General features: G+C 52.2%; 1 protein-coding gene across 2 annotated transcripts in view; it reads right to left on the reverse strand.

Annotated features, from left to right (window-relative positions):
• Window positions 1–891: 891 nt before the first annotated feature.
• The window catches only part of RC3H1 (ring finger and CCCH-type domains 1), a 78,810-nt gene continuing 66,923 nt past the window's right edge, over window positions 892–12,778 (reverse strand). The window contains exons 1-7 of one of the 2 annotated variants that reach the window (XM_071565831.1): window positions 8,837–9,017; window positions 5,102–5,480; window positions 3,088–3,303; window positions 2,457–2,594; window positions 1,979–2,372; window positions 1,604–1,668; window positions 892–1,411 (exon numbers count right to left, since the gene is read on the reverse strand). In XM_071565831.1, the coding sequence (XP_071421932.1) occupies window positions 1,238–1,411; window positions 1,604–1,668; window positions 1,979–2,372; window positions 2,457–2,594; window positions 3,088–3,303; window positions 5,102–5,476 (1,362 nt within the window). In that variant the 5' untranslated portion in view covers window positions 5,477–5,480; window positions 8,837–9,017 and the 3' untranslated portion in view covers window positions 892–1,237. Of the gene's footprint in view, window positions 1,412–1,603; window positions 1,669–1,978; window positions 2,373–2,456; window positions 2,595–3,087; window positions 3,304–5,101; window positions 5,481–8,836; window positions 9,018–12,778 lie in introns of those variants that run through there. The other variant, XM_071565832.1, reaches the window with a different exon arrangement.

Below are 12,778 nucleotides of genomic sequence, written 5' to 3' on the forward strand. Positions count from 1 at the left end.
AAACCAACAACACGCTCACACTTTCCTGCTGAGAGTAGGAGAGAGTCCTGCATAGCCCTGATGGCCTCCAAAACGAGAGACCCAGTGACCAAACATCTGTCACACCAGCCCTAAGTTACCTGCAGCATTGCTGGGCTGCTGTGGCCATTGCTGCTGAGAGAAGCCTTTACAAGGGTGGGTGTTTCACTGCTCCTACCAAACCCAGAGAAAAGAGCCCACAGGGGAGGGACACCCACTGGTGTTTTTGCAGCTGTGTGCACAAACCACTTCTGTCACCTGCTGAGGACAGGGCTGTGCTGTCAACTGCCCTTTTGGTTTGAACCAGCTGTCTGAAATGCAGAAATCCTAGAGGAAAGCTCACCACATTCTTCTCCATCTTGAGGACAGCCTCGTCACAGGTCACAGAGCAGTGCAGCCACCTTGAGAGGACCAGAGGCCACACGTGTGGCCCAGCAGCACACCAGGACACCTCATCTCCTGCAGTAAACTGGCATGTGAAATAAGATTTCTAACAAAGCTATAGATACTGGTTACCTCACCTGCCACAGAAACCGTTAGCTAGTTCAAGGTTTAATATTACAAAAGAGATTCAAAGCGTTGGCTGTGCAAGACTGTCCCTGGTGACTCTGAGCACGCTGGACACACCAGAGCTGCTGGCAGGCAGGGCACAGCTCTTTGGCAGCTCTTCCACACAGTGCTGTGCAAGGACGTGCCTGGCCCAGCCAGCATAAGCCCTGGGGTTGCTGCTGTTCCACTGACCTCTCCAGTGTGGGGTCATTCTGCCAGGACTGGGAAGTGCAGGGAAGGGCCCATTTGTTGGAAAGGGAAAGTTAAAGTAAGTCCAGGAGGTGGCTTAGTGCAAACTGTGCATTCAGAGATCAGTCTGTCACATACAGATCTACAGGTTTTAATGAACCAGGGATCAGAGTTACAGCTTGAGGCCTGAAAGGGAGGAGGGTTGGACGAGGGAAGGACAGCGGTGCTGGACTCGGGTTTGGGTGCTGCCAGAAACTCAGCTTCCCTTTGCACGGAGGATGGAGCAGGTGAGGTGCCCTGAGAGCCCCTCACCCAGCACAGCAGGGAGGAGCAGGGACAGCCCAGCCCGATGCAGTCCCTCCCTGCAGCTGGCACCAAACAGCAAGACCAACCACCCCAGGAGCAGCCTGGGCTCTGTGGCAATACCCCCCTGCCCTTTTCCCAAGGCACAGGAGGGAGAGGCAAGGCCCTCCCAGCCCCTTTAGGAGCAAGGATCAGCTATCCTGCCCATGAAGATGATGGTGTTGAGGGCGGCTTCCCGGATGAAAAGCAGGAAGGGCCTGTTGGCGTTGAAGATCCTTCTGTTCATGGGGAAGGAACGGCCGGAGACGGTGACGGCTGTAGCAGCTGATGCCTCGCTGCCTTCTTCGTTCACCTGCCAGCCAAGGGAGAGGATGGAGTGACACACAGGCATTATGCAGCATGGAGAGGGCCTGTCCTCCTCCCCTCCTTCCAAAACCCCAGACTGCTGAGGAACCCAGACCATGGGTTCAGAGCTATTTTTGCTTTTAATGCTACATGATTTTAAAAACCAAGGGGAAGACACCGTGGGACAAAGAAGGCTCACCTCGAGGAAGGCTTTGTGGAAAGCCTCGGACACGTACAGGTCTGTGCGGCCCTCTGCGATGATTCCTGCAGTGCAAGGTGGAGAAAGGTAAACCCAAGTTTAGACACAGCTCAGGAGAGAACACGCTCCCCCTCCTTCATGGCCTGGGGCCGGGCAGGAGGCATGGCTGGCCTGAAACAAAAATATCCTCCCCCACGTACAACTGACTGCCAAACTGCCCTGTGCTCAGTGCAGAGCAGGGCTGTGTATCCATGGTGGGGCTTGAGCAGGGCCCATCACTGACTGCAGCAACATCTAAATGCTTTCATGTTCTTGTTCCTCATGTGCAGCTGCACCTGATGCCCTGGAGGAATGCCTGCCCCCTCCCCACCTCACCTGGGAGTCTGGCGTTTTCCGGACTGAAGAGATCTTCCAGCCCCATCTTCCTCAGCTTCTCCTTGAGGCTGAAGCTGTCCTCGACACGGAAGCGAGGGAGGTAAACAAAGAGAGACACCTCCTTGGTGGCATCTATCCAGCTCTGCAGCCTCTCCAACGTCAGGGCTCGCTCCACCTCCTCCAGCGGCGTCCCGGTGCTGGGCAGGACCAGCACCATCGTGATGTCATCCCCCTTGTACGGCAGCTCCAGCACCTGCACTTTGTCCTGGGGGATGAAGGCGTAGTGGAATTTGGACTCCTGGTACATCGTTGGGACTTTGCAGGTCTCACCATTGGCTTTAGTAAATACATCCAGTTTTGTGTTTGGAGCTGGGAACTGTGATTTCCAGTGGCCCTAAAAGGGAGAGGGGGAGGGCAGACATGAGCACCATGTCGCCCCCTGGGAAGGGAGCTGCTCCCCCAGTTTTGTCAGCCGTACCTTGAAGTAAATGGTGTTGACCAGGACCAAGACAGTGAGATCATCAATACCTCTTTCTGGGATCACTTCTGTAATTCGTCTCTCTGTCTTATTAGCCACCCACTCATTAATGATCTCCCTGGAAAGTTCAGGCTTCTCCTGAAGGAAAAGACCAAAAAATGGTTAAGCCAAGGGTTTTAAACACCTCTTTGTACCCTTCTGCAGGAGACAGGTTCACTGTGCAGGGGGAGAACTCTGCTCCCAGTGTAGTGCTGTGGGGTTCAGCCATCACAGACAGACAGACTGCTCTGAGCTGGAAGGGACCCACAAGGATCATCAAGCCCAACTCTTCAGTCAATGGCCCACACAGGGGATTGAACCCATGACCTTGGCATTATTACAGCCAAGTTTTAACCAAGTGAATCACAGAGCATCTCCATTATTAATGAGGAGTGGGGATGTGGCTGTGGTTAATAGTGAGCTGGGAGAACAGGAGCTGCATATCCCAGACTTCCTCCTGCCTTCACTTGTACCCCACACACTCAGAGCAGGGCACTTCCTCTGGGGAGAAGAGAGGGATGCAGCACAAGCAGAAGGATGGCGAGGGGGCAGACCAAACACAAAAGCAAAATCTCCAGTAGTTCAAACCCACTTTGAAGTTCAAAGGCCAGAGTTTGGCTCCATAAACAATTTCACTGATGTTCTGGTAGGTCTCGTTGAAGACCAAGGACTTCTCCCCGAAGAGGCGGTTGGCCGACACCAGCTCCGAGGACTTGTTGGCTTTCTTGTACAGGCGGCAGTTCAGCTTGGCGAAGAAGAAGTGGATCTGGTCTGACGTCTTTTCCGAAATGGTGTCAAACCGGAAGACCTGCAGGAGCCAAACAGTGAGAAGGAATCCATGAGCAGGCTCCTGTGCTCCCAGGCCCCACAGCAAGTGGTGGTGCAGCCCCTGCCTCAGCAGCCAGGAAATGTGCAGGCACTCAGAGCTTCCCCTCCCTGTGCAATTGGGAATCCACAGCTGCACAAAATCAACAACCCACCAGCCCAAGATCTCCTTTGGATGTCCAAGTGGAGGCTTAAACCCTGCTGAGACATGGAGGCGCTGCTCCTCCTTCTAACTCTGGCTGCCTTGCTCCCAATACTCTGCCTTTGCCCAGTTCCAGCTTCCCCCAGTGCTACCACAGCCCAGGGATGAGCACTGCACCAGCAGGGCCTGGAAGCAGCTCTCAGGTCACACCAGGTCACGGGAGGACTCACAAGGTTTGTGCTAAACCCTCCCATGACAATGCCAAAGGCTGCTCCTTCCCAGGAGGAATTCTCATGGCCTGTTGAGTAACTCTGGTACATCTTATCTATTTTTACAGGGAATGGGAACATGTAGCAATCGTTTTGAGGGTAGATTTTTGCAGCACAAGGAATTTTTTTATCTGCTCCCAGCTGCCAGCTGGAAGGAAAGTTATGATTTGTCCACTGCTATCCAGCCTCAGGCTTTTAAGGCACAGAAAGTCCCACAGCACACTGCCCTTGGTGAACAGGCAGGGTGGCTGGTGCTGCTTCCTGTGAGGCAAAGGTGGTGGTGCTGGTCCTTTCACAGGGAAAAGGGAGATTAAGAGTGCAGGTGGATGAAGGGTCCCTTTCAAGTGGGAAGAAGCTCCCAGAGGGGAAGGCATGAGTATTTTGGAGATGTGGGTCACTGCTCTGCTCAGGTTGTGTAGATAATGGCAGGAGAGCCCAATCACAGGTTCCAGAGGCAGGTTCTGTAAGGACAGCAGTGGGGACAAGCAGAGCAGTTTGATCCACACCTTACTGACAGGAGAGAGACCCCTCTGGGCTGAGGGCTCACACTACAGAGGAAAGCACAGGCAGCACCAAACCCCACATGGGACATGAGTGCACTCACAGCTGCCAGCTGGGCAGGTCTGACAGTGAGAGGGGTGGTGGGACAGGCAGGGAGTGAATTAGTCCCATGGTAGAGCCAGAACTCAGGATTACCTCTCAGTCCAGGCCCAGAACTAATCCCCGAGTTTAGAGGAGCCACAGCTGGAGGGAGAGGCTCCTTGTGTACAGGCTCCCATGCCCTGGCAGTCAGGTGAACTGCAGGGTCTCCCATGTGTCTGATTTTTGTCCCAGGGCAGAGAGAGGGAATGTGAAAGAGAGCCTCTCCCAAAGGGACTTGATGTCACAGTTTTTCCTGCTTTTTGCATAAAGAAAGGCTTAGCCACATGCTTGCCCAATCTGTAAGAAACAAACTGTTCCCATTCCCTTCCCTCATCTCCCAAATAGGCTTCCTTTCCTCCAGATTAAAACCCAGTAAACCCATCCTGAATGCTGGATCTAAATAGGGAGTCAGGGGAAAGAGCTGGTATCTAAATAAATCCAGAGACAAGACACTTGTCTGCTCCTTCCCAGGGCTTTGTTTAAAGGTCTCAAGGCCTGGTTGGGTGGGATTTGGAGCAGCCTGGTCTAGTGGAAGGTGTTACTGTCCACGGCAAGGGGGTGGAACGAACTGAGCTTCAAGGTCCCTTCCAACCCAAACCATTCTGTGGTTCTGTAAATGCATCCCCAAGGCAGGGAGGGAGCTGCCCTGGCCCAGATTGCAGCCATCAGCCACAGCACCTTTCCTGTTCATCCCTGCTGCAGGGACAGGCTGAGGAATGCCCACCAACCTCCATGAGCTGCTGCAGGGTGCTGCCACAGGCTCCCAGCTTGGTCATGGCAAAGGCCGTGGAGATGCTGAGGGGCGACATGAAGATGTTCTCCCCGCCGTCCTTGGAGTCAGCCAGGTACTTGTAGAAGACGATGGCAAAGCGGGAGTTGGCCTTTGACAGCTCCCAGACACGGGGGTTGGTGAACTCCGGGAGCTTCTCCTTGGCTGGCTCCTGCCCCTCGCCCTCCTGCAGCCGCTTGTCGGGGTTGCGGTAGATGCAGATGGGGCTGACGGGGATGTCGCGGGGCTTGGCGGCACAGACGTCCCCCACGGTGTGGGGCTCAGGGGCAGCCACCCCACACAGCGCCAGGAGACACAGCACCCACACAGCCATGGCCCTGGAGTGGGAAGAGTACTCAGACATAGAATCCTAGAATGGATTGGGTTGCAAAAGACCTCCGAGATCATCAAGTCCAACCCTTGGGCCAACTCCAGTCCCTTTACCAGATCATGGCACTCAGTGCCACGGCCAAGCTCAGCTGAAAAACCTCCAGGGATGGGGAATCCACCCCCTCTCTGGGCAGCCCATTCCAAAGCCTGAGCACCAAAGAATTTCTTTCTGCTCTCCAACTTCAATTTCCCCTGGCAGAGCTTGAGCCCATCGTGCCCCCTTGTCCTATTGCTGAGTGCCTGGGAGAAGAGACCAACCCCCACCTGGCCAGAACTTCCCTTCAGGCAGTTCCAGACAGTGCTGAGGTCACCTCTGAGCCTCCTCTTCTCCAGGCTAAACAACCCCAGCCAACATCACCTGTTCCAGCCAACACCAGAGTGACAGGAGCTCCACGGCCCCTCCAATTGGCCCTTTGTCCCTGAGCTGCAGGACAGATAAACCAGGAGGACAGACAGACACCAGCACAACAAATATACCTTGAAGCACACACTGCTTTTAGAAGCAATACACTGAAAACAGGGCTTTCCCAGTGCCCTGGGTGCCCCCTTTTAGCACCAGGCTCAAGTTTGAACAAGAATAGATGACTTGAACTTCTGAGTCCTCCCTACCAGTCAGTGAGGCTGCTACAGTGGAGGGAGCCTGCCCTTGTGGTGTTTCCCCAGGCTCACCTCAGCTTTACACTGTTTCAGTTACTGATGCAGGAATGGCTATGGTGGAGGAAAGAGGTGGTAAGGAAGAGGTCTCCAGGGGAGTTGGTCCCTCCATGCACTGAGCATCTTTAATTCCCACAAAAATGTATTGTATAAGCATGTCTGGTATAGCTGGTGCATCCCAGCCATTCCTATGCAAAGTTCACACCACCTCCTGGGGAGGGCAGGATAATGGTCACCACCATGTTCCAGCAAAAGCAGGTCTCTGAAAATCTCCCAGCAAGGCAGAGATAATTTATATTTTCCATCTTTGCTAAAGCACACGGAATCATGGAGTGCTTTGTGTTGGACACAACCTTAAAGCCCATCTCACTCCACCCCCTGCCATGGGCAGGGACACCTCCCACCTGCCCAGGTTGCTCCAAGCCCTGTCCAGCCTGGCCTTGGACACTCCCAGGGATGGGGCAGCCACAGCTTCTCTGGGCACCTGTGCCAGGGCCTGCCCACCCTCCCAGGGAAGGATTCCTCCTGACTCCCACCTCCCCAACTCTGGCAGCAAGGCCTCCCCCACTGTCCCAGTGCCCACACAGCACATCCTGTGCCCTGGGGTTCTGAGGTGCCCTGTCCATGACCCCCTGTCTGTCCACATCCCTGGGGGAGGAAGCTCACGCACCACAGCCACAACAGCTTGGGAAACAACTGCTGGGAAGGGCTGGCAGCCTGCCCAGGACTTGTCTGCCACAGGAGGCTTTTTCCAACATGTGTCTAACTTGGGTAGGTCTCTGCCTGCCCCCACATACTCACTGCATGGCTACCAAGCATTGCCTCCTGAGAAACTAACTTAAATATCACTGGTGGCCTCTGTGTCTGTGGTTTTGCAGTGCTGGTGGGCCAGCACCTGTGGGAGGAAAACAGCAGGATCAGAAGGGCTGATATGGGATGAGGGAGACCTCTGGGTTCTTCCACAACCCCCTCCCTGGGCTATTGGGCAATGATTTCATCTCTGCTCCAGTTCCTCTGCAGAAGCAGAAATTACCTCATCTGGCACCACGACTGTGCAGAGCCCCAAGGGCCCCTCTCTATCCACTGACAGCACAGCAACAAGGACTGTGAGAAAACATGCAAAACAAGGCAGCCTCACTCAGGCCACAGCCACAGCTCTCGCTGGTAATGAAAAACAGTTACCTCCTGAAAGGTTCAGGAGAGATGTGACACCACAAAGCACAAAAAAATCCAACAGGGGAGGGAAAGTCAACCAATGCAGAAACAAAACCCAACACCCAGGGCAGGAGGGCAAGAGAAAGGAAAACTATTCAGACAATTGAAAGCACTCCAGGAAGCATCTCTCTTCCGAGCCTTTCCCTCTCACAGGAAGAATCAGCCAGCAACAAGCCAAGCACACTGCAGAGCTCTAGGCCAGGAGCAGAGCCCTCCCTCACCACACTGAGTCCTGCTGGCCACAACAGAAAGCACAACCCCACCACAGTCCCTGCCCTGTCACTCCCCTCTCCTCCAGGGAAAGGTACGTCCTGACATGCCTGTACAGGGACAAATCCCTGCTCCTGCCACGCCAGGGGCAGCTCGTGGAGTCTGCCACATTGCTGCTAATCCCATTGTACATTTAACACCAAAGCACAGGAGAGAGCACCTCATCCTCACCCTGTCCTGAGCAAATGGGAAACACTGGGCTGTCAGTTTAGAGGAGTCACAGGACTTCATGGTAAACCCTTATATCAACTTTACCATCCACTAAGGCTGGCCTGGCCCCTGACATGTCCCATCTTCTCTCTTACAGGCAAGAGTCTTTGCTATTTCTTAGGCCAGCACTTGGCCAAACCCACTCCTCCTCCCCCCACAGCTCCTCCACACTCCCTTTTCCTCTGCAGCACTGCTACCCACTCCGTGTGTCAACAGCTTTCATCCTGGATGGATCCCAAAGTATTCCCACAACAGCACTGCATGAAAGGGGTTACTGGCAGGGGAGAATGCAGAAACTAGTAAAGGCTCCTACAGGGGTGAAGCAACAAAAAGAGGAGCAGAAAGCCAAGAACCAAGTTGCTGATTCAGCTGAAAGTGAGAAGTGTGGGGAAGCATCGAGAAGCTCCCCCATCCCGTGGCTGCTGTGACACAGCTGGGCTCTGGCCAGCACAGGCTGTGTCCATCCCACTGCTCCCCATGGCTGCAGGGCAGCAGAGACACCCAGCACCTACTGCACCTCCTGGGGTACTGGTGGGCCTGAGACCATCCCTCTGTGCTACAGAGCCCAGCTAAAGGGAAGCAGCTCAAACCACTGTGAGATGAACTTCGGCTGCAGAGAAACCTTCCCCACCACCTCACATTCAAACTCAGAGTGCAAAGCAAACCAGCAGTGCTCTGTTACAGTCCAGACTTCTCAGGACATCCTGGCCTTAGGAACTGCTCTCCACAGCACAAAGCATTGCTGCAGGTTGGGGAGGAAAGCCAAGCAGGATCTGTAGGGAGCTGTACAGAAATCAGCCCTCGTGGGACCTGGGATGGGAGGGAGGATCCTCTAAAAAAGAGCAAAGATCCAACTGTGGCAGCAGCTACAATTCATAGGCTCCTATAAAGGGAAAAGAACCTGCTACAAGGAATTAATTCACAATGAAAGATTAGTAGAATCTGTTTCTCTTACCTGCCCCTGTACCTCCAGCCTTCTACTTTTAGGATGTAAATGCAAATTGTTAAAAGAACAGTCTTGCTTGAGCCCAAAGCTGTTTCCCCACTGGATTTCTGTGCTCAAGCAGAGCTGAGACAACAGCAGGGGACAGTGGGAGGGGAGTAGGATGCTGAGGCCAAAGGCTGATGACCAGCTGCTGAAGGTTAAGCAAAGAGGAGGCAAAAAAGCAATGTTTAGTTTGAAAGAGGTTTTAAAGTTCAATCTGACAAGGGAAAGTTCGACCACCTTCCCCACACAAGTGCCAGATGCTTTCAGCTCCTGCCAACAGCAAATTAACTGCTTATCCCATGAGAGAAACCCCAAAGCTTTCAGGAGTTCAAATAAAAATGTGATGGTCCAAGGTATGTGTAATTCTCACTTGGGTACCTCGTAGTTTTAGCAAAGTTTCCCCACCCTGTCCCAAGCCCTGCCACCTGTCCCCCATTTCCAGTAGGCACAGGTTGGGGGAAGCTGCTCCACTGCACCATCTGAAGTTTCAAGTACCATCTTAAACACACTCACCTGGATCAGGCTCCTTGGGAATTGGTCACTACCCCAAACTTGCCAGAGCTCAAGGAGCACTTGGCCATGCTCTCAGGGACAGGGTGGGATTGTGGAGGTGCCTTGTGCAGGGCCAGGAGTTGGACTTGACAATCCTTGTGGGTCCCTTCCAGCTGAGACATTCAGAGATTGTAGGACCTTTCACTTGCACAGCTGGAAGGCTGAGGATTAACAGCAGCTCCCCTGTGTCCAGCTGAGATCCACATGGCAGTGACTGAGCAACAACCATTTCTGACCTGTGATGAAGCTGCTCTACAAACTCCACAGTACTGTCCCCTGAGCATCAGGTCAGCAAGTGCCACACCTGCCCTGTTCTGGCCTCCAGAAGGAGCCCAGCCCTGCATGGGAAATGCAGCTGCAAAGTGGCTTGGGGGGAGTAAAAGACTTTACTACACCAGTAGGGGATATAACTAAGAGGGACAAATATTGTGGAAATAAATTGAAAGATACTGTCAAACATTCCCCATGGGAAAGGAAGGGCCTGTGCTCTGTACCCCTCACTGCTCCAGCTGGCTGCTGGATTAATTTCCCAAGGTAACTCCCATGCTGGCAGGCCCCAGGGTCTCTGGGGTGGGTTAGGGATGCTCCACACCCAGGCAGACATCCAAGCACAGGTTTACAGTCACCAATTCTCAAGGCAGTTTAAAGCAGTTAAGCCAAGAGCAAACACCTGTTGTTTTGCACATGCCACAGAGCTGCCCAAGCCATCCCTTCCCAGGGTAAATCTGCTTTTTGAGTACAGCATGTAAATGGTGATTTATCGCTGGTTCAGCTCCCAGCAACAGCCCAGCACTCACACCTGAGCAGAGTCCCTGAGGAAACATCCAAGATGGCCAGTGTGTTCATACAAACCATTCACTGCCCTTTCTGCTCCAGTGGAGGGGCTGTTTTTCTCCAAAAGCTGCTGCTCCCAGGCCCAAAGCAGAGACCAGGGGCTCGAGCCCATTGAGCACCAAAGCCTGGCAGCCTGGGGCAAGAGATATAAACCATCAGGCCTTGGATTTAGTCTCTCCCATACCTGCAGTCCAGAACACAGGGAGCTTGAGTTCAGAGTTACGAGGAAGGAGGTTACAGAAACAACTGAAGATCCTCTAGTTGGAAAGAAACAGCTCTTAAATACACCTGAGTGGTGAGGAACACAAATTTCCTTAATCTGGTTTGTGCTTTGGGTGCTCACTGTTGAATTTTACAGTGATGCACAGGGCAGACAACTCCTGCACTCACAGAATCCCAAGCTCCAGCCTTCTCCAGCTCCCTTCTATCCCAGCACCCACACCTAGAGGCAGTAAGATTTCCCAGTAGGTACCATCCACTTGAACTCAGTCCTCCCTCTTTTCCAATAAAACAAAAAATCCCAGTTTCCCCAGATCTCTTTAGATGCAGAGCACCCACTGCTCTGTCCAGGGGGACCTGACTCTCCACAGCACTTCAGGGACTTTTGAAACCCAACCACTGTAGGAATACAATGGGTTGTTTTTTTCTTCCTAATTGAGTGACTACATGAACATCCTGGATCCTCAGACTAGCAAGGCAAAGGGAAAGGAAACCATTGCCAACAGCGACAGCCCATTTTCTGCTGGATTTCCCAATGAATACAATTCCTTTTGTAGGAACTGAATGCTGTGGACATCCAGCAAGGAAGGTGGAAGTGTGAGCAGGCCTAGCAAGGAGCAGTGATGAGCTTCAGCCCAGCCCAGCCCCCTTCCAGGCTGGATCAGAGGTGCCTGGGCTCAGAACTGAAGGCAATAGAAACCAACACCATGTACAAACTCCAAGGGCAGAAGGCTGTGCCTGCCCTGGGATAGGAGAAGGAAGTTTTTCAGCAAAGCAGCAGCTTTGGTTTGGCCAGTTTCAGATTTATGGCCAGATGATGACTTGTTAAAGCCTTCTAAAAGGAGTGACAGAAGATGAAAACCTACAGAGAAGACTGTGGGGCAAACCTTCATCACTTTAAGGCAAGTTCCAAAGCAGGCTCAACATCAGACCAGCACTGCTCGCTCCTTGCTCTGAAGGGTTTGGTTTGGGTTGGGGTACACAGAGATTCACAAAACACTGTTCTGAGTCTCCTTTCTCCTCTGGGGAACACAGGAGGAGCCACTCTGTTTGCAGGTGGAGTCAGAGGAGAACAGACCAGACCAAGGAGAGACATGTGGCTTCTATTTGGCATCTCTTACACCCCAGCCCAGCAGAGAACAAACACACCTTGCCCTGCAGACAGACAGTGTGACCAGTCCTACACCTCACACAAAGTTTAGAAGAATGCACATTCATCCCAGACAGAAAACGAGAGATATTTCAAAGTGTTCTCCAGTAATTTATCATTTAATATAAATGCTGACAGAAAAGCAGGTAAGACCTTCTAGACACTTCCATCTATTTACAAACCAAATGGTGAATCACCACCTTTCCACTCTTTTTTGTTCAACCTGCAACTCAAAGGACCCTTAGACACCATGTGAGAGCAAGGTGAGGTTGAGGCAGCTTTAAGAGGGAGAAAAGCGAGGTGGAGACTCCAGAAATGACATTTCACAGAATCACAGACTGTTCTGAGTTGGAAGGACCCACAAGGACCATCAAGTCCAACTCTTTAGTCAATGGCCCACACAGGGGATTGAACCCATGACCTTGGCATTATCACAACCAAGTTCTAACCAACTGAGCTGATATCGGGGTCTCATCATTGGCTTTTTCAGTATAACCACCATGGACACACAATAGGCCTCCACTCCCTTGTGCTTTCACACAGTGTTGGCTCTAAGTCTTGAAGGTAAAATAAAGGAGACATACTGACTTTCAGATCTCTGGATCCTTTTGCCTCCTTCAATCCACTCTGCCCCAACTCAGCACAGTATCTAAGAGGCTTTTCTTTCAAGTTTAAAAAGTAATTGCAGGAGTGAAGACACGGAGTTGGATACAGAGAACTCTCTTCTACTCCCTTTGTCATCAGTTTTTCCCAAAGGTAGCAAAGCATCCAACCTCTCCTGGACAAGAGGCACCAACTCCCTGTGTGCCCCTGAACATCTCCCCATGGCCAGGCCTGTATGTGCAAGACTCCAAAATCCCCCTGAACCTGCAAAGAATTCAGTGTATGGAATTCTTCTCATACATTCTACTTCATCTCTACTCCTACTGTTTTCATAGTTACAAACAATAAATATCCACAATATCAACCCAGAGTCAGCCATTCCCAGGAAGGAGTGAGAATTTTTGTTGATGGAAAAGAGAAGCAGAAAAGAGTAGGAGAAGGAGAAAAGAAAGAAAAACAAGAGTTCAAACAGAAAGAGAGATCAAATGATGTTTTGTTTAGCACTGATTCATGAGAACAACACACAGGGAATTTCACTTACCAAGGATCCT

Source organism: Pithys albifrons, chromosome 10 (genome assembly GCF_047495875.1).
Source record: "Pithys albifrons albifrons isolate INPA30051 chromosome 10, PitAlb_v1, whole genome shotgun sequence".
NCBI lineage: Eukaryota > Metazoa > Chordata > Aves > Passeriformes > Thamnophilidae > Pithys > Pithys albifrons.